Source organism: Brienomyrus brachyistius, chromosome 8 (genome assembly GCF_023856365.1).
Source record: "Brienomyrus brachyistius isolate T26 chromosome 8, BBRACH_0.4, whole genome shotgun sequence".
Classification (NCBI taxonomy): Eukaryota; Metazoa; Chordata; class Actinopteri; order Osteoglossiformes; family Mormyridae; genus Brienomyrus; species Brienomyrus brachyistius.
This window is the reverse complement of record NC_064540.1, coordinates 2191316-2216528: the sequence shown is the minus strand read 5'-3', so window position 1 is coordinate 2216528 and position 25213 is coordinate 2191316. Positions and strand designations below refer to the sequence as shown.

General features: G+C 48.3%; 1 protein-coding gene across 3 annotated transcripts in view; it reads left to right on the top strand.

Moving 5' to 3' along the window:
- arhgap9 (Rho GTPase activating protein 9) overlaps positions 1-24190 on the top strand; it is a 34029-nt gene extending 9839 nt beyond the window's left edge. The window contains exons 2-19 of one of the 3 annotated variants that reach the window (XM_049022240.1): positions 2845-3331; positions 3963-4306; positions 6987-7208; positions 7332-7403; positions 12708-12854; positions 12949-13053; positions 13194-13255; positions 14092-14179; positions 14923-15018; positions 15712-15810; positions 15896-16013; positions 17184-17303; positions 17459-17557; positions 18669-18746; positions 18875-18928; positions 20104-20238; positions 20898-21003; positions 23032-24190. In XM_049022240.1, coding sequence (XP_048878197.1) covers positions 2956-3331; positions 3963-4306; positions 6987-7208; positions 7332-7403; positions 12708-12854; positions 12949-13053; positions 13194-13255; positions 14092-14179; positions 14923-15018; positions 15712-15810; positions 15896-16013; positions 17184-17303; positions 17459-17557; positions 18669-18746; positions 18875-18928; positions 20104-20238; positions 20898-21003; positions 23032-23224 — 2514 coding nt within the window. In that variant the 5' untranslated portion in view covers positions 2845-2955 and the 3' untranslated portion in view covers positions 23225-24190. Of the gene's footprint in view, positions 1-2844; positions 3332-3962; positions 4307-4404; positions 6899-6986; positions 7209-7331; positions 7404-12707; positions 12855-12948; positions 13054-13193; positions 13256-14091; positions 14180-14922; positions 15019-15711; positions 15811-15895; positions 16014-17183; positions 17304-17458; positions 17558-18668; positions 18747-18874; positions 18929-20103; positions 20239-20897; positions 21004-23031 lie in introns of those variants that run through there. The other 2 variants (XM_049022241.1, XM_049022242.1) reach the window with 2 other exon arrangements.
- The last annotated feature ends 1023 nt before the right edge of the window (positions 24191-25213 follow it).

The window sequence follows — 25213 nt, the reverse complement described above, 5'->3', positions numbered from 1 at the left end:
TGACGGGGGGGGGGGGGGGGTGTCTGTGATTTTATCACCTGGTGTCTGTAGCTGTGGCCCAGTGATTTATTAATATTAATACTATTAATATTTTTCGGTTACTACTCCAAAGTTATTCTCCATTATGTAAATTAGGTTAGGCAGCTTCCTCATTGGTACAGCAACTGGCCTCCTACTGGGATTTGATCCAGAAACAGTGATAGAGATACTCCTTTTGTTTAGTTAATCTTTGTAAAGCTTTTCTCGTTTCCTCAACTCAAAGGAAGTGGCACTTGGAAGAGGGGCAGTCCAGGATTTGGCCTCAAACCTGCATCCAGAAGGATGCCCAGATGCGGATCTGACCGAAGATCTGTCATATGACGCATTTTCTGAAGGTTCCCAGTGTACCTGGGTGCATCATTACCATTAAATATTTCATGTCATGGAGATAGTGTTAGGAAGGCAGTGATTGGACAAATGAGGCTTCGAGACCCACACTTGGCAGGATTATCATATTGTCATCGCTGATGCAACCTGTTTCCCATTGGTCACGTCCCACCAGGTTAGCCAATCAGAATGGTTCCTGTGTTATCCATTGGGAAGTAACCAAGGGGAAGTATGCTCCGTTTAATCCCACTCACCGTGGACTTCAAAGCTTGATTTCCACATAGAAAAATGTCACAGAGGTAGGAGATGGACCTCAGTTGGTTCTGGACCTGTTTATGCAACTTGAAGGTTTCTTTTCATGTGGTTGTACCCTTGAAAGGCACCTTAATCAAACTGCTCTCGTAAAGCACCTAGGTATTATACAGGGGTATAAATGTAAATGTCGTTTTGGTTAAAGGGGTCAGCTGGCAGCTGAAAGGCAAAGAACGCTAAAGGTCCTTGTTCGGTCCTGCGGCAGAGTGGCACTGTCGGTGGGGTGTAGCCTGCATGCATGCCGACTTAAATAGGCAGATTTTTTGCATTGACGGCTGAAAGACCCCTTTGTTTACGGGAATGTCGCGCAGCCCACATAGCCGGACGTTTCCGTCGGTTTTTCCTCCGCCTGCAGGTGGCGTGGGGGGGTGCAGGGCGGTCGGCTTGGGCCCTTTGATGCTGCGCAGTCTCCTCTGACGGGTGGCGCAGAGAGCAAGCGTGACGCTCTCTCTAACACCTTCTGCGGCCGGCCTGCCCATCCCAGTGGCCAGCCCGCCCCCGATCGGCTGACCCCGGCCGCCGGATCGCAGCCAATGACAGACGCGATCGACAGACTTTCCATCAGTACTTTCCCAGCAGTACTGTTATTTTCCTTCCCAGGGTACGATCCTGAAACCACCTTCCCTGTATCTGTTATCACTGGGTTTTCTGCCTCGTAAGCCTGTCTGGAGAATGAATTGAACAGCCAAAAAAATGAATATCGAAGTTGTTTCAGATCTTCATACCTGCTCCCTCCTATTAAGGTGCTGGGCTGAATATCAGGCAAGCAGCTTCACCAGATTTATGGTCGTTGGGTTTTAATAGATCTCGGGAAGGTCTTGGATCAGTACGACATGTTAGGATGAGAGCAGACTTCGTTGTTTTGGTTCAGGGCTTCACGTATCTGATACGGACAAGCAAGCGCTGCTTCGAGGATCCGAGCACGTGTTCTGGGGCTCAGTCCATGATGGCTGCCCCCCCTCCAAGTTTGTTTGTGCCAGGTTTGGATTAGCAGCCTCCCAGAGCACACGGCGTCCTGCCGCGATGCCCATATGCCGAGCTGGAGGGCTTTGCAGTAATTCTGATTGGCGAGGAGGGGGTAACGCATTCCTTGTGCCCCAATACGGCGCTCCAGATTACCAAAGTCTCTCCCCCCCACCTTCCCTCACCATCGACATCCATTTCTTGGCTTCACGTCTCCACGTCGCCATCGTCGTGTCACCGGGGTCTTCGGGGGTTAATCGTCCAGTGGAGACAACGGCCGTTTGTAAATTTATGTCCGAGTTGCCCCCCCACGCTATCCCGGCACCAGCTGTGTGTTACATAAGTGGAGCTGGGGAGTTCAGCCCAGGGTTTTTGGAGCGGGGACGGGCGGCGGGGGTGGGGTTTCTGCATATTTTCTAGGGGCTTGTGGGTATCAGTGAACTGGCCTGCCTTCAGTAATGTCACCTGCTTGTAGGAGAAGGCCTGCTTCACGCAGAGACTCGGGAGCATGGACTGTTTTATTGCATGTGGCAGAATTACTGGATTGGACAGTGTTTATAAATTAATTCTGAAAGGAACTTACAGCAGCGATAGAAATTTAATTAAGCTCCTTCTTCTGTGATGGCTCCAGGCACGTTGCATAAAGTATGGTGAAGGGAAACACCAGCACATTGCAGTCTCTGCCCTCCCGATACTTTTCTTTCAACCTCTTTTTGGGTTGGTGTAGCCAGCACGCACAGCGTCGCCCGCTCTCTACGTCTCTCTGTCTCTCTACATCTGTCTGCGTCTCTGTCTGTCTCTCTGCATCTCTGTGTGTCTCTCGGTGCATCTCTGTGTGTCTCTCTGCATCTCTGTGTGTCTCTCTGCATCTCTGTGTGTCTCTCTGCATCTCTCTCTGTGAATTTGTATGTCTCTTTCTGACTGTGTCACTCTGCGTCTCCCTCTGTGTCTCTGTGTGTGTCTCTCTCTGTCTCTCTCTGTGTCTCTCCCTGTTTCTCTGTGTTTGCCTCTCTCTCCCTTTGTCTGTGTGCGTCTGTATCTCTCTCTCTGGGTCTCTGTGTGTCTCCCTGTGCATCTCTGTGTCTCTCTTTCTCCCCGTTTCTCGCTGTGTTTTTGATATTTTATGCCTGTGTTTTTTGGTCTGCTGCAGTTGTCCCGTAGGCGTTTGCCTGTGACCGGCTCCTTCCTATGTTTCTGTTTCAGAGGATGGTGTTCATTGGTCGGCCTGCACAGACCCGCCCTTCTGACCCCAGCAAATACAGCCCGGCTGTCTTCTGAGGAGCCGGGAGGGGGGTGGGGGTGTAGAAGGAAGCTATGCTGTCGGGCAGCTGGCGGCGCTCGGCGGCCCCCGCCTCTGCTGGCGGTGGGGGTGGTAGCAGCAGGCCCAGCGGTACGGTGGTCGTGGAGGCCCAGTACGACTACTCGTATCGCGGCGCGGACGGCCGGCAGGTCAGCATGCGGGAGGGCGAACGTTTCCTGCTGCTCCGAAAGTCCAATTCCGACTGGTGGCAGGTGCGCCGCCTCGGGGCCCCCAGCAAGGCCCGACCCATCTACGTCCCGGCCACCTACGTGGTGGTGGTCCCAGGCACGGCTCCGTCCGGCCCTCCTCCCACGGTGACCCCATTCCCAGGCAACACGAAGTTGCTTTCCCGGGTCTCCCTCACACCTTGCATGCCCACTCACGGCTCAGGTACGTCCCGTCCCACATCCCACCGCCGCGCCAGTTTCAGCAAGTAGCTCTAATCAGCCCTCAGGTGCAGTTCTGGTTCATTGTACGACGGCAGCCCCCCCTCTGCGACTGGCTCCACTCATGGCCCTTTTGTAGCTTAATTATCACCCATTAATGTTTTTCATTTTTATTGATTTAACCTTTATTTTTCCAGGCAAGTCACTAAGAACAATATCTTATTTACATCGATGTCCCGGCAAAAGGCAAATACGGAGGAGACAAACCTAGAAGTGTTTTGTAGATGAACATGAACCAATGTATATTTCGACGTGTGTGTGTGAAGGCCAGTTTACAGAAGGACAAAGCGTACGGTGATGAGTTTTGCAAGGAGCATTTATAAGAAATTGTGTAGCAGAATGGTAAAGACCATCAGGCTTCTGTACAAGCTGACCTGTAAATGACATCACCATAATTAGGCATGCGAGGACCTGTCATTTTAAGTGCCAATTTTGCTGAACAAGTAAGAGTAGACTGGCCTTGTCTTGCCACTTAAGAACTTCATGGTCCTGTATCCTGCCTCCATAATGGTTATATATCAGTGGCAGAAAAGTCTAACAGTGATTTTTCGCCCCCCCCCCCCCTCCATACACAGGGACCTTTAAAACTGTGATCAAAACCTTCTGTCGCTCTATGGAGGACCTGAACTCCAGTAGTGCCTACAGGGTCCCCGAGGCGGGGCCCAACCTGGGGGACGAGCGCTACACGACGCTGCCCCTCCCCCGACCCGGCAACCCCGCCAGCTCCTCGACAGGCCACCTGCTGGTCCCCCGCGGGCTGGCGTGTGCCGCCGCCATGCCCCGCAGCAAGAGCTCCAGCAACCTGCCCCAGAACCCCTACAACCAGGAGGGCCCCGGAATGGCCGCCGGGAGCACACCAGGATCCAGGCCCACCAAATTCTACAGCCAGTGGGACATGGCGAGCCGGGCCTGCACACAGGTGAGCCCCTCGGAGACTCGTGGGCCCATCAGCTACACAGGGTAAGCGGGGGGGGGAAGGGGGGGGGGGGCGGAGTTCTGCCCTTCATTCTTTTAAGCTAGTAGCTGGTTCAAGTTGTGCCTGTAGGAGAGGAATCTGACTCACACACTCCCTGGTGCTATTTAAATGAAAAATATAATTTGCATTTGCAGAAGTACAGGTACATTGGAATCACACACGCACACACACACACGCACACAGAGCGTCAGCCATTTATCTGGTACCCCTCTAGCATTTTTTGGGGGGTTAGGGGCCTTGCTCAAGGGTGCAACGGACATGTGCCTATTTTGCCTTGGCTGGGATTCGAACCGACAACCATCCTTCCATTAAGGTGTGTGCTGTGTGAAGAGTGGTATATATTTGGGTAAATAAGGGTGATTGAGTGCAGTTTCTTTACTAGGAGATGCAGTTGAGGTATGCTGTGCTTGGGTTCTACATTTGGGGGGACGACGCCGTAGCCTCAAATGCGACTGTGGTACTGAGGTCTCACCATGGATCCACCACCTTGGGGAACAGGTGGGGATGGACGCACAAGTGCAGTGCTGCCAGTGAGGGAGGTGTTGGCCGTCAGGTGTGCCTGGTCATGTGCTGCAGACTGAAACAGCCCCCGCTTTCTTAATGGATTCAACAATAAACACCCCCCTCCCCATCCCTAAGCCTGGTAAGAGGGGATTAGAGCCAAATTCGGGTCAGAAGCTCCTATCCCACAAGACGGTGTGTGCTTCGATCTTGCTAGGACTCGGCTACGATGAGAGTGGATGCTCCTTGTCACTGTTTATTTTATGTTTAAAGGTTCCTGGCTGGAATTCGCCACTAATGGCTAATTACACTTAAACGTTCAGCTACACTCGTCTTGATTTTATTTTTACAGGATCTTATTTTTAGATGTTTTATGCTGAACTTAATACTGCTGATTTTACAGCTGGAACATCGTGACTCAAGCCCTCGTGTACCACCCGTCATCCCTTCCAAATTAGGCTCCTAACTGCATAAGAAAGCACAGTTTTAGCGGCTCCGGGGGTGAAGATGAATGTGCAGGCAGCTTTGCGGTAAGAGAGGAACTGACATAAGCAGTCCAAACAAGCCGGAAAGCATGCAGTACAAAATACAACGAACCCACCACCATTTCCTCTTGAAGCCTTGTAGGTTACGTGCCTAGTATCGCACAGCTGCATCGCCTAAGAAAGAGTCGGGTAAACCGGGGGCGTGCTTTAAAAGCCGTTGAACAATGGTTTCGAGGACGTTAAAGGCATTTTAGCTGCAATCTTTGTAACCTTACGAAAAGCCGGAGACGTTATTGAGGGATTTGTTTATGCTGCCCTCTGGTGGCTATGTGAAGCACAGCCGAACGATGCTGAGGCGAGGGGGGTGGAGGGGGTTTTCGCGTGTGTTTACTGACCTGCGGATGCATTATCAATGCTGATGTGGTATTCGTGGGAAATCTACCCGGCGTTTTTTAGTTCATGATGCATTTCAGGACATGGCAATTAGTTTTCAAACTATAAAGAAAAAAATGGCATCTTTTCAACTGTTTGAACTCTTTGCATCTACAAAGCTAACGATTATGAGCCAAAAAATTATTTTGTTGCAGTTAAAACGTAATTTAACGTAGGAGTGTCGTTTTAGAAAGCTGGTCAGACGGATTGTATAGAGAATTTGAAACAGTTGTGCGGGGTTTTGACACAGATCTCTGGCGGCTTGGTGATCTGAGCCAGTCTGGCTCAGTACACATTTAATGACTTTTAGTCTGCATGGTTAAAACGATGGTAACAAAAGGCACCTTAAGTACCCCCTAAGCATCAGATACCCCCCATATGAACGCCGGACATCGTTCGTTTAGGAAAACACATGTTATCCTCGTGTGCAGCGTGTGCTTACACATGCACATCTTATGGTTAATTACGTGCTTCGATAAACTTATGTTAGCATAAGGGTATCTTATTCCAAACTGTACGACTTGGCTGTTTGCGTTAGTGCTTGATACGATCGCTCTTCACACACTCCCAGCCCCCGAGGCGAAACGCCGCTTTCTGCAGCAAACCTGTACTGATGCTTAGCGGACGCGTAAAACGGACCCGTGCATTGGCAAGACTGAAACCGAACTCTGCGGTTTAACGGTTTAACAAATTCAGTTTGACCCCGACAGGATCCTCAGTCACACTTAATACTGACACAGCTTAGACAAAGCATCGGCCATTTTTTAAAGGTCCTTTTTTTGGAGGTTTTTTAGAGGTTTATTTTTTGTTGGGTTCCTCCTGAATTCATACTCTCGCTTTCGCTGACATCCTGTTTCCCCGTGCCTCGTACCTATGTACACTCTGCAAACCCCCTCACTTTTACTGAATTCACTCTTTTGATGTGGTGCCCTTGTTACTTTATCTACAGCAAGCTATAAACGAACTACAGGAAAACCTTGAAGTTGTAATAGGATTACAGATGAACTTAAAAGTGGGGAGGTTTTCTCAGAGGCTTGGTTGGTCCCCCGGTGACCCGATGTAAAGACCAGTGAGCGGTGATCCAGGTCGAGGTGATTTCTGAGGGACATAGATGCCGGTCTGTACCTTCATGGTTCCTGGGCTGTTCTTCATGGTTCCTGGGCTGTTCCCCGGGTCTCCTAATGGCACTTGCTCTGACTTCACAGCCAGCTGGACCGCGCCCCATCTCCCAGGACTCGCTGTCCTATGGTAACCAGCAGGGGATGAAGTATCAGCCATGCCCTCCCAGCCCAGCCCAGGGCCAGCGCCCCCTGCAGGTGCTGGACCTGTGGGAGCAGTACCGGGATCCAGCTTCTGGCCGCTGCTTCTACGTCAACAGTGTGAGCGGCGAGCGTTCCTGGAAACCACCCCGGCGAGGCCGCAGCCAGGTAACGGCATCCCTGTGTTTTTGTTGCCGTTGGCAACGTGGGCGAGCGAGAGACGAGGACGGGAGCCTACGGGGAAGCCGCTGTTCCTGCAGGGGTTTTACAAACCTCCTCTGTTCATTTCAGGCGAGTCTCATGGAAGCAGGAACCTCCAGCCAAAACTCCAACCACCTGTCGCCGGCTGGAAAAGGCACCAGGGTGCGTGAGTGTGTGTGTGTGTGTATGTGTGTGCGTCTTTGCAGCCTTTCTCTCCTCATCTGGCCCTTCCTGGTCGGGATGCAGACTCTGATCGCCCTCTGGCTCCGTTTACGAATGTCTGGCCGGACCCATCCAGGCGAATTCCACACGCAGATGTCTGTGCGTCTTGTACAATGTATCGGAAATGCCGAAATGAGAATGCTAATGCCTGGATAATTGTCATCGTTTACATTAATTAATTTAGCGACGTTTGCGCCAGGCAGATGGCACATTTGACACCCTGTTCCTTTTAAACGAGGCCTGTGCGTGTTTCCTGTAAACTCGTTTCCATCTGTATACTAATTATGAGCCTTATATTGTCTGCCTCCATGCTGCTGTGAAGAATATTTAAATGCAAATGTTCATATTTAGGTTGAGCTCCATGACACAGATAAATGGAGGATGCACATTTTGCGGATGTCAACGTGAAAAATGCAAATGGCATTATTATTGTTGTTATTCCCTGCTTTTTCCTCGGTGTTATTATCCAGATCCGGTGCTTTGTTTAGGTTAATCTTGATAAACGACCCCCTCAGCTGTGACATTCTTCCTACAGTCAAGGATTCAGAAGCTTTTATTTCCGTTTGTTCAAGTACTGGTTTGCATACCTCGTGCAGTGTACCTCGTCCAGTGTGCTTCATGCAGGGTACCTCGTGCAGTGTACCTCGTACAACGATGAGGAATAATTATCAAATAACAGAATAATGAACACAATCTTACAGTATAGCAAGGTGGCCAATCATATCCGCAAAGGGCCGGTGTGTTTGCAGGTGTTGTGATAACTTTTAGGTCAGCTGTTCAAACCCAGGTGTGAGGACTCTTCAGCCAATCAGTCCTCTAATTGGTAACTTAATTAGGGAGTTACAGTGAGAACCCGCATACACAGCGGCCCTTTGTGTGTAAGATTGCACTGTGCACTGTGCTATGTTGAGCTGGTGCCCCATCCCGGGTTATTCACTGCCTTGCACCTGTAGCTTCATGCACTGGCTTCACTGGCTTCACTGGCTTCACACTCCTCCGGTCCTGCATTGGATAAGTGGGCACAGAAAATTAGTGCATGGATGGATGGATCATACAATAGACAAGCAATATGATATCATACAGGTAGGACATGGTGCTGAAGTTTAAAGTGGCAGCGATGAATTAGCAGTCTATCACCGCTGGCCCCCATCTCGGCATGACGCCGGCCCATTGGGCCCCCCAGGTCTTCTAGGCCTCGTTCAGCATGTTGTGGTTCACACCTCCAGAAGGCCACTCACTCACCCTGCAGTGAAGAGTGGTGTTTTTACACCATTCAACTTCGCGTCATTTCCGCGTAGAATGAGGAAGTGGATGCCAGCGGAGAGAGGGAGGACGGGTGTCGACAGGGGATCGTGTGTGTGCGGGTGCGTGGGTGTGCGGGTGTGTGTGTGTCCTGCTCTTCAGCCTGGGGCTCTGCCGCACACATCCTCCTCAATGCTGGTGCACACACACACACACACACACACGTGCGCTTGTGCTGCCGCTGTGCGTAAGGAGTAGCTTACAGCTGATTTGTTTGTTTCCTGGACTGCAATCAGGCTTCGGTGATCTGTCGAGACACAAGTCCTGGGTGAGTGTATTTGCGTACGGCCATGTGTGTCTCTGTGTATAAATTACCTTGACGTGATTTTTGTCCTTATCCCACTCAGGGTTGTTAGAGGCAGAAAAAGGCACCTTGTTTAAAAATGACTCTGGTGAAAGTTCCTCAGCTGTACCCGTGTGTGACAGATTGTGTCAAACTTCAGCACTCAGTCCCGACTGTGTCGGCATACGAGAGGCTCAGTTTCAGTGTGTAAATGTGGTGTAACAGATTGTAAGTGACTAAACTCTTTCACGTGTAACTGAAATGATCCCCGGTGTGTAGGATGTGGTGCGTGTTTCTCAGCAGTTTACAGCAACGAGATGGTATGGCGCTTGGAAGGGATTAAACCCTAGATCTAAATTTCTTTCAAATTTAGCTGCTGTTTGTTTGACTTTAGCTGGTGGTAATTTGTGTATTTCTGGAGGGAGAAGCAGCGCTGTTTCGATGACTGTGCAGTGGCGGAAATGCCACTGCATCTGATGGAAATTTTAAGCTCGCTCACTCGTGCATCTGTTAAACAGGAAGATATTGTCTCAAGAGGAGGAAAGTAGATTTGAATGGATATTTCCCCCACCAACGAGAGTCCCGAGGTAAGCGAGAGTGCGTGGTCGACTCTTGTTTCCTTTCTCATTCTTTGCTGGGCTCTTCCTCCTGCCACATCCAGTGCTTTCAGGTGGAGTCTCCTCCTTCTCTCTTTTGGGTGGAGGGCAATGAGTCAGGGGTGCCCTGTGTTGGAGAGTCTTTACAGGGGCAGAGCTTCATTATTTGAGGTGCGCGAGCGCAGATCGGTTTTCCGTCACATCGTTCTGTCTCCTGCAGGCTTTTTTTGCCTTCAGATCCAGTATCGTCCAGGGAAAGTCTGGCATTCCCGTACAGGAATCGCGCATTAACATGCCTTTCCCGTCCCCGCCTGTCCAATGCAGGATTGTGGAGGTCTAGAGCCGATCCAAGACACTACGGTGCAAGGCAGGGAATAACCCAGGATGGGATGCGAACCCATCACAGGATGTACTCACTCACCATTCACATTCATTCACACTTGGTCGCCCATGTGGGCTGAACATACATAGTGCAAAAGTCTCAGGCTGGCAGTGAAATTTATATTTAAATGATCGTGTTGGTGAGAAATGATGGTTTTGTATCAAAGTGTGTCGGTCATTTCAAAACCTTTCTGAAATTCACTCCAGTACTTACAGTAACCAGCCAAAATACCCATTGTGTTTGTTGACTCAACCACTAGCACACCTTGTTTGGCTAATCAGTACGTCATCAAATTAACCACTTTAATTTCGCCACCAGTTCAGTTAATCAACAGATACTTGGAATGGTTGAGATGCCTCTGAAATGAGGTTTGGAATTGAAGCCATCCCACAAGATGTAGCTTAACTTTTTGGAGAACAGAAGTTCTTATTTTAAAATGTTTTATCATTCATTTGTACGAATTCTAATGTTAAATTGTGTGTTTTTCTCTCTATATATATACTACATTATCACCTAGGGCTGCACCGATCCAATAGCGATTACTGATACCTGGACTTTGAGTATCAGCTTCTGTGAAAAAGTGCTCAGTGTCAACTATCAAAATGTTTGTCTTCCACAAAACTGTGTTTAAATTATAGTCGTAGAATGTAGAACGATCTGATTTTAAAGTGGCAGTTTCATCCACTAATCAGGTGATTAATGCTGACTATCAGTCAGCAGAGTGGTTTCCTACTAGCAGATAACTGTTTTCTGGAGAAACAAAAGGGGGGGGGGGGTACATCAGAGTTATTTCCAACAAGCGCATCACCTCATTGGCACATCTAAGCAACCCCCCTAAATCCTGTCGCATTATCTGACCTGCTTTGTCATATTTTAATACACTTGGCAGGAGTCATTGTGTTTCGATCTGGTACAAAGATATCCTGCAGTGACGTCTGGGCATCCCATTAATGCAAAGTTTGGCATACATCGGTCCACTTATACCATGGATACCGCACATTTGGCTTATACCTTTGTAACTGAAGACATTATTTTCACAAAGACAAACCAGAAACACTTATTAGTGCTGTAGGGCTGCTGCTCAGGCTTCGACGGTGCAACAGTAATAGCATATTGCGGTATTTCCTTTCTGCTCTATCCAAATATGTATTTCAAAATACTATGCTATGGTGTAATGTCTGGACAGTATAAAAAACTTAGGTATCACTCAAGCCAACTGCTATTAAATATTTTAATTGTATGTGACCAAAGCCACTGTAATTCAGCTGCGTTATAACTGGCAGTGTTACCGCCACCCGCTGAAACACTGACTTTGCAGATACTGCAAGCAGCTGTAGAACATGTTGGCCTAAAAGTTCACATATGAAATACTTCCAAATTGCTGACTGTACAGCTCCTACTGGCAAAATGTACTGCTCTGCTGGACACTGCAGAGGGCATATGTGCAGGTGGACATCAATGTACAATGACATAGAACTTAATAGATCGGTCCCATAAATCGGCCCCATTGTCACTGATACCCAATACCAATATCTGATATTAGTATCGGATTGATGCTTCCCTCGACAAAAACTAGATGACTTTATCTGTCAGTCACTATGGTTGTTTTCAAAACAGACAGGAAAATCGCGACTGCTGTCTTCAACGGATAATCGAAGGGGTGAGAGATGGATGTGAATATATTGCATCCGTAACTGAATTGCGAATTTCAGGTCTGGACTTGAGCTGATTTTACCAGAAGGTCAAAAGGAAGTCGTGACGTCATGGTGTGCTAACGACCTTCCTAAAGGACTTAAACCCTCGTAAAAATGACAAACTTAATCACTGCAAGAAATGTCCAGACTTGTCCCAGAAGCGCTTTTTCACACGTGCGTTGTACTAAGCAGTTTGTTTCTGTGATTCCGGAACAGCCAGATGTTTTTCCATAACCCCATTCGTATCTGCTTGTTCCGGATCGGGTGGCCGGCCGACCCTGGGGGTCTGTAGGGGCTGCTGTTCCTGCGCTGGCAGGTGGGCCGGGGATATTAACATTTGTTGAGTGTCACCTGTTGGGCCGAATTTTGTCGATGTTGTCCAAGATGTGAGTTCTGTTAGTTACATCATGATAAAATCCTGGTCTGATGGACTGCAGGGAAATGCTTTCACTAGCACAGTGCTTCTTCACTCAGTCCTCAGGAACTCACAGAGAGTGCACACTTTTCCTGCTTCCCAGCTCCCAACACACCTGTACCAGCTATTCAGTGTTCTTGATTGGCTGAGAGCTGGGAGGGAGCAAAAATGTGGACTGTCTGGGGGTCCCCAAGGACTTGGTTGAGACACACTAATGTAGGGAGATGACGACATGCCTTGGTCCTTTGGTGGGGCGCTGTAACGGTAGAGGTCATATAATGTCTGGAAGCATCATTGGAAAGTCCAAAGAACGCAGGACTGAAAGCACAAAAGCTCTTGGGATGGAATGAAGAACCTTAGTGTTTGGGTTTTATAATCTTTACCATGACAGAAGTTGAAAAGCAGTACATACGAGCATCCATTTTAAGCAAACATGTGGAATCCAACACCCCCCCCCAAAGGAAATGCCAGGCAGCAGATTCTAAATGGACCAACAGGCAAACCTAAAGTAACTGAAATACTGAAAGTGCCTGTTGTGTGTAATACGGCCCCCATCACACCTCTTCACACAGGACATGAATCAGGCCACCTCCTCGGACGGCCTCAGTGACACCTCCCTGAACTCAGATGACACCCAACACCCCTACGCCCTGTCAGGGAGGACAGGACAGCCCAGCGGTAGCCGCCTGTTGGCGCTGCCCTCGCTGCAGGATGCAAAGGTAGTCGCTCGTCCCAAACTGGCACCAGGTCACTCACAGAGAGTCGCCCTGCGTGGTCCCTCCCTTTCACGACCCCACTCTCCCCTCCCTGCAGGGCCAGTTCTGTGTAGATCATGTGACCGGTCATGTGACCAGCGGGGACACAGATCAGCCCTCCACGGACAGCTGTGTGGATGGTTCTGAGAGCATCATCACCCCAGTGAGGCTCGCATTCATCTTCAACAATAACCTGCTTCAAAGTCAACTGCCTTTCCGTCCTGCGTTTTGGCAGAGATGAAAGCAGGCAGACCCGTGCTGTGCGGTGACTCTCTGCACCTCCCTGCCCTCTGATCCTTACAGGAGCTGGAGAAGGCAGGGATGCTGAATAAGACGAAGATCGCGGAAGGTGGCAGGAAGCTGAGGTGAGCCTCCACACACCGGAATCGGTGCATTCCTCGCAACGGGACTCCATTGGTGCCGACGGCTCATGTCTGCTTGTTTATTGGTGTTTCGATGCCGTATATTATGTTGTGATGTATCGTGGGTGTAAAATTAGTGAAAAGAGGTAGTAGGAACTAGGGAGGATGGGGGGGATGTGCACCCCCCCCCACCCCCAATATTTAATTAGGTTTCATTTGTACATCCCAAGAACACAGATTATTGCATTTAAATTAAGTTGTGACCCAGGAGTTTCAGGAGTTTAAAAAAAAACTCTAAGGATAAGAAATGCATCTGTGCTTCCCACTGCCAAATGTGCACACGGAATTGGTGTGAGAAACATTCAAAGAGTGATTTTGTAGGGTTGTCAGTTTCATCCCAGAAAACTGGTTTTAAAACGGCTCTGAATAAAAGTCAGTCCAACCATTAAACCCAGTGAGGTAACTGATTTGCACTGAGAGACGGTTCGTCCAGGGCTCGCTCCGTCAGTGTGTCCCCGTCTGTCAGTGTGTCCCCGTCTGTCAGTGTGTCCCCGTCTGTCAGTGTGTCCCTGTCTGTCAGTGTGTCCCCGTCTGTCAGTGTGTCCCTGTCTGTTAGTGCGTCCCCGTCTGTCAGTGCGTCCCTGTCTGTTAGTGCGTCCCCGTCTGTCAGTGTATCCCCGTTTTGTTCCTGGGTGTCACTGTTTGTCAGTGTGTCCTTGTCTGTCTCTGTGTCCTTGTGTGTCACTGTTTGTCAGCATGTCCTCCAGTGCTCTTGTATGTCTGTGTGTACATGTGTGTAACAGATCAGTCTTTTATTGCCTATTTGTCTCTCTTCCCAGGAAGAACTGGAGCCCCTCTTGGGTGGTTCTGGTGGGCAACAGCCTAGTCTTCTTCAAGGACCCCAAGTCACAGACACCCTCCAGCTGGGTAGGTTGACATAATCTTTTCATACTCGCTACCAATCATCGCTGCAGTGACCCAGACTCACTCACAGGAAGGCAGTGTATCATCAAACTCATACACATCATACCAGACTATATTCACAGATACTGATCAATACTCACCAATACTCTGAAGCTATTCACATTCAATTGGCATCTATATTAGACAGACCCTGGAGATAAAAGTAAAAGGTTTAAGGGAGTTGATGAAGGGCCCAGTGGTGAAATCATGCTGGTGACTATGGGATTTGAATTGCCGGGCTGATCATAAACACAGCGTACTAAAAACCGCCGAGCTAACAACCCCGCCTCCCCCGTCCCAGGTGGCTCAGAACCAGCCCTGTTTCGGTAAAATCATCCTAGCTTCTGCCCTGGGGGCAGCCAGGGAAATGAATTAACTGTCATTGTCGGGGCCTGTCCTTTAGTGCACGCAGGCGTTTCCCTGTGCCACTACTTACAGACAGCACAGATATGTAAATATCAGCTGTGCTTCCGCCGATGGCCCCGGGCACGAGGTGTGGGTGTGAACAAAACCCTTTATATTTCATATGATTTAATTCCGGTCCCTCCATCTGTGTTCAGGACCGGTTATAGACTTTGACCCGGCACGTTCTGCCAGATTTTGCATTTCCACAGCGGAGTCATTCTGAAAAATCCCAGTGTTTCGGTGTTTGAGACTTTGCGGGTGCTGGGGATTCCTGTGACCTTTGCGGGGTGATTTTCTCGCAGAGGCCTGGGAATAGCAAGCCGGAGAGCAGCGTGGACCTGCGTGGGGCCCAGCTGCACTGGGCCAACGAGCTCTCCAGCAAGAAGAATGTCTTCCGGGTAAGAGCAAGCGGGAAGGAAGAAGGGTGGGAGCGATAGAGAGAGAGAGAAGGAGGAAGCTGTGGGGCACCAAACATACTTGGCTGTTACAGTAAATGTGGCCTGGTATGCCGAGGAACCAGACAAACTGATTTGGTGATTCGGGCAGGTCAGGTGCCAGGCAGGGCTGTGGAAAATAACTTGAAAGGATGAGTGTGCAGAACACAAGGGGTTTCTCCCAAAGGAGGGGGGGTTCCTAGCGTGATGTTTATTGTATACATAGCGAGAATTAGAAAATGACTTGGAGTTCCTTTGAATGGTGGGGGGAGCCCAACAGCAAAATAGACCCCCTCGATAACGAGGGCTCAGCCTGGGTTCAAGGGATGAGCCGGGAGTGGCGCTGTGTGGGGATGGCGCCCCCTATCTGCTGCACGCTCTGTGTGCTTTACGATCCGATGGCAGTCTGTGCATTGAAAAGTTTGCGTTGCATTCGCTGGCTGGCGCACATTGTTGCATCGCTCTGCATCTCGTCTTCCTTCTCCGTTTGGTGTTTCATCACTTCTTTAGCGATTCTTGACCACTTCCTCCTCATGCTACCAGCAGTGAGTAAGCGGGTTGTTGTACATGGCTCTGTCTGTGCAGGGGGGGGGTGGGGTGGTGGTTTTTGGTTTTTGGCACTGACGCTCACAGAAAATCCCAAACCCCTCCCTCCAGCTAAGGACAGTCACTGGAAATGAATTCCTGCTGCAGTCAGAGACGGACTCCGTGATCATGGAGTGGTTTAACACCCTGCGCGGTGTTATCGAGCGGCTGGTGAGTCGGCGGTCGATTCTGGCACTGGGGAGCGCGCGCGTGTGCACATGAGTGTCTAAACTGCTTGGCTGGCTGTTCATTGCAGGACCGTGAGAATCCCCTGGACAATGTGCTGCTCTTCTCTCTGCGGAGGTCCAGCAGCGTGGACATGCTGGACCAGAGCGGCGACGAGGACGAAGGCCGATCCGGGCATAAGCCCTCCTGTAAGCCCCGCCGCCCCACCCATAATACTGTCCTACCATCACCACCTGCGGCAGGGGTCACAACCTCAAAACCCCCCCAGGGACACTGCCTATGAGATCTTTGGTTCAAGTGGGGGTTGAGGATTTTTTTTTTTTTTTATATATATATATTTATAATGATTTGACATTAAAACTTGTCAAAAATCAGTACCATTTTATCGCCATTGCCGACTGCATTGATATTACACCCATCATTGGACCGGATTTAACAATGATTAAAAAGCACATTGCAGGCTGGATAGAACAGTCTCCGGCTTGCGGGCCAGTACTTCAGGACACCCTGGTTATACACTCATATTGTCCCATCCACACTGACAACTCCAACAGCAGCCAGCATTGCAATGTCCCTTTTACTCAAACCACTAGAAGTTTCGTTATATTAGGGTAGCTGATTCTAAAATTTGAGGATGTTGTTGATCAGTGTTTTTAAGTTCCAGTCCCAGGGACCGACGGAATAATGCATTATAGCATTACTTGTGCTGTAACAACTCTGATTACAATGGTCACGGGTTCTAATCCCACTCCCCATGTGATTTTCTAATCCCACTCTTGCTCCATGTGATCTCCATGAGATCCAACTAGGGTTTCCTTCTGCAGTCCAAAGACCTCTAGTTTTGAGATTAGGCATCTCGAAATTGTTCACAGTGTGAGCATGTGTGTATGCCCTCTGCTGAACCATTATTCCATCCGTAGTGTTCCTTAGCCTTGTGCACCAAAGACGGGCTCCAGGCTCATCCCTGGATACAAAGTTGGTAGATGGATGGACAGATAAATGCTTTGTCTTAGGTCCTCAGGATGGAACTCGCAAGAAGATACTTATATGTGTACTTTGTATGTGAGCAAGTAGTACAGAACAGTCCAATGGCAGGTGAGAATGTTCTTCAGTGAAGGCTGGATCAGTGTCACTGATAGGTTATCTACATCGTATTATTACATCTCATCTATTTCATCATTTTCTCCAAATTTCGAAATACTGCTTGTATGCGGTTTGGGAAATCAGAAGGGGTGCAGCCACCGCCCTCCCGCTGCTGCTGCCCGAGGTGGTCCTAGCATCTTTTAGTGTCTTCCTTCCTGTAGACCACTCACGGCAGAAGCCTTCTCTTTGATGCCCTCTCCCCCCCACCCACACAGTGCCTCGCTCGGTGTCCAACCTGGAGACCTCCGAGAAAAAGCGGGTGAAGAGCCGGCTGAGGAAGTTCATCCAGAAGAGGCCCCCCCTACAGAGTCTCCAGGAGAAGGGGCTCATTAAGGGTGAGGCAGGCAGATGCCTTGCTAATCGTCAAGCTAACACACTCACGCTAATGCGTTCTCGCTAACACGCTAATGCGTTCTCGCTAACACGCTAATGCGTTCTCGCTAATACGTTCACGCCAACACACCTGGTGTCCCCCTGTCGCTGTACACAGATCAGGTGTTTGGGTGCCGCCTGGAGACGCTGTGTGAGAGAGAGAAGACCGCAGTGCCCCGCTTCGTCAAAATGTGCACGGAGGCCGTGGAGAGGAGAGGTGGGTTCTCCTTTGGCCCATAAGCCGCTAGAATTTGGTACAATGAGCCACAAGCTAACACCCAATACCCCAGGATCATTAGCAATTTGGCTAAACCTACAACAGATATGCTAACATGTACTGTCTGTTGGGTTGGGCTGGGATTGAGCTGGGTTGGGTTGGGCTGGGGACCCTGATTCCCCATGGTAACATCTGCCTTTGCTGACCAGGGATCCCCCTCCTAGTTTTGCCAGCCCACATGCAAATCGATCCACTGGAAAAATGCCCAGTGTGCCAGATGGCCAGCCCAACTCTGCTTGTCTATAAATCAAGATAATATATACTTATGCATTTGTAACATATGTCCAGTATTTGCAGGTATTTTGTGTGCAGATGAGTTTAAGGCATCTTCAACTGTTCTTAAACACACAATGCACTAACAGACACCTTCAATTTATTCATAAATATGCAGAAATGCATAGAAGATATTAACAGTAACAATGATGTTCTGCGATACATTCCATATCATACACTTAAGAATCTTAATTTAACGTTGGGTATTTATCAATATGCATACTATGCATATGCAATATGCATGTGACGTCATCAACAGAAGTATGGAAGGTGGTGAATATCCGTGAATGTCATTCTTGCCTAGACTCTTACCAGTGAGAACAATCCTATGATTCATTGCATCCCAAGTTCATTTTTGGAAGACAAGTTAGCAAAAATGTTGTTGTCAAGAACGCAGCCGTTGTGTTCATGCTTTGAAGTGCACTTTTGAGTAAGATACATATTTACAGATATTTTAACTGGCACAAGTGGTACAGAAGATGAATGAATGATATTAAACATTTCGTGAAACTGCTGAATCAGTTTTTGACTGGTAAATACAGGTCCTTAGATGATACAGCAGTATTTTTAAATGTTCATTTTGCCTGCCACTCTAACTCAAATAGGTAATTCACAAAATGAGTGGTCTGCGGGAGTACGGAACTGAGTCAGTTACGTCTCTGGTGGTGGTGAGAGATTGGTGATCGGTTTTGAGTGAGATCAACATGGACGGTTTGTGACTCAAACCGATATTTCGTTTGATGTGTGTCCTTCATGATTTTTCGTTTGTGTGTTTTAGGGCTGGAGACGGATGGAATCTACAGAGTCAGTGGGAACTTAGCAGTCATTCAGAAGCTGCGGTTCACTGTGAATCATGGTGAGGGGGGACAGAGAGAATGGCAGGGGGTCAGTTGAGGGGTTACATTCTGTTTGTCCCCATGTTGACTCCCAGTGGGGAGTCCAACAGACATTGCAACCCTTCATAACGCCTGTTGGTCCTTGCAGAGCGGGCAGTGAGCACCGATGGACGATTTCTGTTCCCAGAGGGGTTGGTGCAAGGTAGCGGCAGAAAGCCTAAGCAAGAGCGAGAGAGCAAGGAGCATTTAGCTTCGCTGCACTGCCGCACGTGCCGCGCGCACGCTGTCCCGCGCATGCCGCTTAGCGCTCGCTAACGCTACCCGCTCAATCCGCCCGGCATTTACTTGTTTCGCAAAAATAATATTATTTAGCTAATTGTGTTGGAAAACGTTTTATGCCTTACGGTTGTTCAGTGTGCGCTTGTTAATGCTCAGATTTGTTAAAACATTTTCGAAGGAGCCATTCATACATCGGAAGAATTGCAACGGAATTGCTCAGTTAACTTGTGGGATCGTAAATGATGAAATAGGTCTGTCTCTTATCAAACATAAGTGACATATAAACCGTAGATTCTTAATAGCAATTAAGTAATTTTACAACATAATTGAAATGATAAGCAAACAGTTAAAGCAATTTCTGCACGTAATTGTATTTTATGTACATTTATTCAAGCGTGAATTGAATCCGAGGTCGTAATACTATGGCGACCACATGACTTGTTCCACACCGTTTGCGAAATCGTTTTGTACGTTACTCTGGGGGCATCTTGTGGCCATGAGTAGTACTGCACGCGCTTAACAGAAGTACTCCTCAGGATTTGCCAGGGGGAGCAAAGAAATAGCAAATGGTTACGACAGGAGCAGCTATGCAGCATCGTAAATGTAACTGAGCACTGGACTGAACTATCAAGCTAATTTATCCAGCAACATGATGGCTGATGTGGCTCAAGGTTTAAAACTCTTCAAGGGGCATGTGCACAGACTGGTACTTTTTGCTGTCTGCGTAAATTCTTGTAATGTCGGAGGGTGGGGGTATCCCCTCTATATGATGGGGGGGGGGGGGGGGGGGCTTTGTGTATTCTAGAACTGTAGAGCTGATGTGCTTTAGCCAGACGGAGACGGAGAATCACCAAGAAGGCCTGCATGCTCCCTTTGTGTCTGCCTGCATTGCTGCTTTGTGTGTTTGTGGCCGTTCTGTGTGTCCTGCTGTCTGCATTGTTTTATCCGTCACCATGTTGACTCTGTTCTCTTCTCCACACCACCTTGGTATGAGAGACCCTAAAATTCTTTATCGCTCTGATTTATTCTCTCGCCTTTCATCACCCCCTCTCCATGCCCCCTTATCCCCTCCTGTGCCACACTACCCCTCCGCTGCAGAGGAGAAGCTGAACCTGGACCACATCCAGTGGGAGGACATTCATGTCATCACTGGTGCCCTTAAGCTCTTCTTTCGGGAGCTTCCGGAACCTTTGGTCCCCTACAGCCTCTTTACGGACTTCGTTGAGGCAGTCAGTGAGTGAGAGGGCCATGATGCAGTGGATCGGGGACAGTGCTGAGCAGAGGTGGAGATTTCAGGTCCAGAAAGTACAAATCCAGACCAGGATTTTGTTTCGACCAACCAGTTTTGTATTCTGTGACTGTGACTCTTTATACTCAACTGGTTGGTCGAAACTAAATCACGGTCTGGATTTATACTTTCTGGACCTGAAATTTCCACCTCCGCTGCTGAGGTGGTGTACTGGGGATGACAGTGAAGTACTGAATGGAGTTACAGTTGCAAATGTGACAGCCAGAGAACAAGAAGAATAATTAGCCAAGTGCTTTGCTAGAGGACAAAAAACACAGCTAGTCAGCAGGCTAGAGGTCCGGCGTCAAACATCCCTTGTGTTAGGAAGAACATTCTAGAACATGAGTGTCAAACTCCAGTGCTGGGGGGCCGGAGCCCTGTGTAGCTTAGTTCTTTCCCTGTTCCATCACAAATGATTCAGCTCAAGAGCTGTGTGGTAATTAGCACAAGGAGTTGCAAGAAGTTGAATCAGGTGTGTCAAATGATGGGAAACCCAAAAATGTGACGGGCTCCGGCCCCCCAGGACTGGAGTTTGACACCCCTGTTCTTGAAAGACCTTGGGTGTTGAGGGAAAGCTGACTTTAATCTCCTCCCTGTGCTTTAGAGATACCAGACTACCAGGAGAAAGTGGATCGTTTGAAATGCCTGGTTTACAGCATGCCGACTGTCAACCACAACACTATGCACTTCATGTTCCAGCACCTGAGACGGTAGGACCAAGGGGGTGGGCTGTGCAGGGGGGGGGGGGTTACTGTATAATGTAGAGCAAGAAAGCTGCCTGCAAAGGATTTTCTTAAGGTTTGAATTTGAAGGCAGGCGTTTCCATTTAACCGCGGACAGAGATAAAGGTTATTTCGTTTCCAGGCCATAAATCTGTATGAGAAAGCAGCACGTCATAAAACAAAAACTTGGCCTGGAGGAGAAGAAAATCCATGTGATTTTGCCTTTTGTTTTGAGTGATCTTGGAACTGTAGAGTTGGAAGTCGCCGAGCGCTGCTGGAGGGATTGCTGTTTGCATAATGAAATAACGTATGAGTTGCAGGCTCCGAAGTGCGTCATCTATGGAGAACATGTAGGGAAGGGCAGCTCACCTTTGTTTTGTAAATTGGGTTATGGTTTTGGTTTTGGCATATTATATAGAGAATTATTTCAAATTGTGCATTTTAACCTTAGACCCAATATTTCAATCGTAGGCCGACTCTATCATCCGTGGTTGAAACGATGCATAGCATCATATGCTGCCCCTGTTTTGCGGTTACAGCCAGTTTTTGCATTTGCAGTCTGAGCAGCTATTGGGTTGGATGAGAAACTTAAGCATTTTTGCATCGGTCATAAATCACTGAAGAAATGCAGGCTGTGGGAGAATATTAAGGAGTTTACACTCGTAACTATGCATTATATGAATAAATCTTAATCACCAGCTGTTATTCTGAAACCCTTATTTGAAGTCACTTGTGTATCGTACATAAACTTAAGACGGGTGGGGGCGGGGTAGTAGATGCCGCCAAAATGGGTGAAGCGTCGCTGCGCTTTGGAAACATGATCAACTACTAGGTTATTCTAAATTGCAATACCCGGAGTGTCCACAAGAGGGAAGTGTTTCGTCAAACCACCGGTGCTGCGCGGGATGAGAAATTCTACATGTGCTGGATTAGCCAAGAGCGGGACGACAGGGCGCGGAGTCGCGCAGGTGAATGAATACAGGACTTAAGAAAGAGAGGAAGAAACAGATCACAAGATTAAACCTGCCACAGTGACTTCAGGAAACAAAAAACAAGCAGAGCGGCAACGAGTTGCGCCTTTACGCGGTTTGCGGTAGAGAGCATGTCTGCCTTGTTCTCCTCTGCGTTGGTGCCTCTGCCTCTCTGTTTCTCATTTTCCCATCTCTACCCCTGGGTCTCCCCATGCCGGAGCACCCCTCCTCTCTCTCTCTCTCTCTCCCTCTCTCTCTCTCTCTCCCTCTCCCTCTCTCCCGCCCCATGGGACGGCTGCGGCTCGTCTGCTGGAAGCTGCAGCACCCCGCCGCCGCCACTGCTGGAACCTTCTCTCCCGCTCTCCTTTCTTCCTTTTCCTCTTCATTTTTTCCCCCGCTCTCCTCTTTTTTTTTTTTTTAATGTGGAAGTTTTGAACCGCGGCTGGCTGCCTCTGCGGCTCTGTGGGAATGGCATTTTTAGCCGAGTGCCTCATCCCCTCACTTTGAGCCATCGCTGGTCCCACGAAAAAAAAGAGAGGGAAAAAAAATGCGGAATGAGAAACGGGCCTGGCCAGCACGGCCGTTTGCGGACCTGTAGGGAACGGGACGGTCACAGAGGGTGTGACTTCACGATGCACGCGAGCTTTTAGGCTGAAACTGTGTGCGATCCCTGGTTCACATATTCCTTCGCCTATGAATACAGCAACTAGAATCCTAGTACGTTAAGGTCCTGACACCACTGAAGACCCCTGACTGCTACGCTCTTTACAAACATTACAATTTCCTCACTATCTAAGAATGGCCAGAAGGGGGCGTACTGGTTAACAATGTGTGACCAGTTCATATTGAATGTGGTGACCTGCTGTTGTTCCCAGAATACTTGCGTGAAACACAGAGCCTGTTATTACAAGTCAGTTTGGTCAAAAGCAACAAATAACTACAGATCCGTGGACATCTTGCTTATTGAGAAGCTGGTGGTAACAGTGTCTCTTTTAACCTTTCTGTGCTTTGCTTGTCTTTCTCGTTCATCCTCTCTGTTGCTCAGAGTGATGAAGCATTCAGACACGAACCGCATGACGACCCAGAACATCGGCATCGTCTTTGGGCCCACGCTGATGCGGCCGGAACGAGACACCGTCAACATGGCCGTCAACATGGTCTACCAGAACCAGGCTGTGGAGCTCATTCTCAGCGAGTTCAGTCAGGTGTTCGGACCCGAAGACAATGGAGCCCAGTGAAGGGGCCCCTCGCCTTTAGCCAGAAGAATTGTCCCCTGCATTTCTTCCAAACTGTCCAGTCCTGCCGAAACCGAAGGAAGAAGAATATGAAGGAAATGTGGTGAAGTAAAGGAGAAGATAGGACTGAATTCAAGGGAAGGACCTGAAGATCTGAATCGGTAATAACATACGAGGAAGCGAGCCAGGGACCCATGCTGAGAGGTGCGGGGCTTATCGCCGGTATGCACCTACAGCGGATTTTCAGCGTGCCAAGTCAAGAATGATGACAAAAGACTAAGCAATAGAATTAACATGCAATATAAATAAATGAAACAGCCAGTGCGTTTTAGCTCTCGGCTCACGGGGAGTCTGACAGACGGATAGCTTAAGTGTCACTGAACACTCTGTGAACTGATGGCACCATTCATTCACTCAGGGACTTGCAGGGGTGCCTGGGACCATGAAGAGGAGAGGGTGTGTCCTGCTGTTTTTCTCTTTTTCTTGTGATTGTGCTGGTGATGTTGGTATCGGTGGGGTAGGGTGGGGCGGGGTGACATGATGCAGTCTTCCAGGCTACCAGCTCTTACCGACAGGTGTTAAAAACGTCTCTGAGGCAACATATAAACTCGCAGTCAAACTTTTGCTTTTTTTGTCATTGCAAGTCGCCCATCTGTGTTTATGTTTGTACTCTGTAGGAAGCACTAATGTTCAGTTACAGCATGTTGGAAGCGAGCTGATCCATTCTAATGAGCTTCATTTTGTTTACACGAAAATGACCTCAGTTATGAGCCTTTGAATGAAAATGTTTTATGGACAAAATGGCCTCCTATGGACACACACACACACACACACAATTGTATTCATAACATTGTCTGGACCAGCCATTCATTTCTATGGGCAAAATCCTAATCCCAACTATGACAACCTTACCCCCTACCCAGTCCTAACCTTAACCACAAATAACCAAATAAAATACGAGACTTATAACATTTGTAGTTTTTTTTTATTACAGTAACAGTTTTTTGCAAAATTTGAGTTTCTGCTTGTATGCCCCCCCCCCCCCCCCCCCCCACACACACACACACACACAACGTCTAACAGGTTTTCATAACACTGTGGGGACATTTGATACATACCTAATACATACCCCCTTCCTCTAGACCCTCGTGGTCTCATCCAAAATGCTGGGGCTCTACCACCCCCCACCCCAAGCATGGGTAACTTTATTAATTTCCAAGTGACATTTTTTTTTGTCGGTACGATAGTCTGAATTTTAAAAGGAGTTGTGTTGTAACCCTCGCAGCTGGAAGCCGTCTACGAATGTCAGAATGCACGACAACATGTCGAAAAGAAACGCTTTTGAAGTTAAAGTTTTACTCAACGAAACCACAAGCTCATATTAATTACTATCATCGTGCTATAATGCACAACATCGTGCATATAAATCGTGTCTAATAACACATCATAGAGCGATTTTACTTTCGAAATCTCCTGAACGGGGGCCGATTTCAGTGTTTTGTTGTTTTGCTTTGATGTCTTTTTTGCGTGAGGGCCACGTGCAGTGCGAAGGTATGTGCAGAGAGAGAGCGCGCACCCATATGATTGGCGTCATTTCTGCTTTTAATAACAGAACAAAAGGCAAAATAGAAATACATATGTTTTTAAAAAATGCGGAATCCCCCCCCCCCCCCCCCCACTTATTCTGTGGCTTCGGTCATTTTACATTGACTGTGGTTTTGGCAGGAGACAAGAAAGCGCAAGAAAGAAGAAAAATGTACAAGGATCTGAATGCTTTTAGATATATATTTATTTATTTTTACTTTCGTATTATTGCAGTGTTGTTTGCAAACGCCAGAACGATTCTGGTTTGGAGCCATCGCGCAATCGCCCAGAATCTCACTGCTGATTTTTCAGAAGTAATCAGCGATAGGCCTGTGTGTTTTGAGCTGTACCGTAAATATGTTGCGCATATATTATGATTGCGTTCAGTGTAAAAAAAAAAAAAAAAAC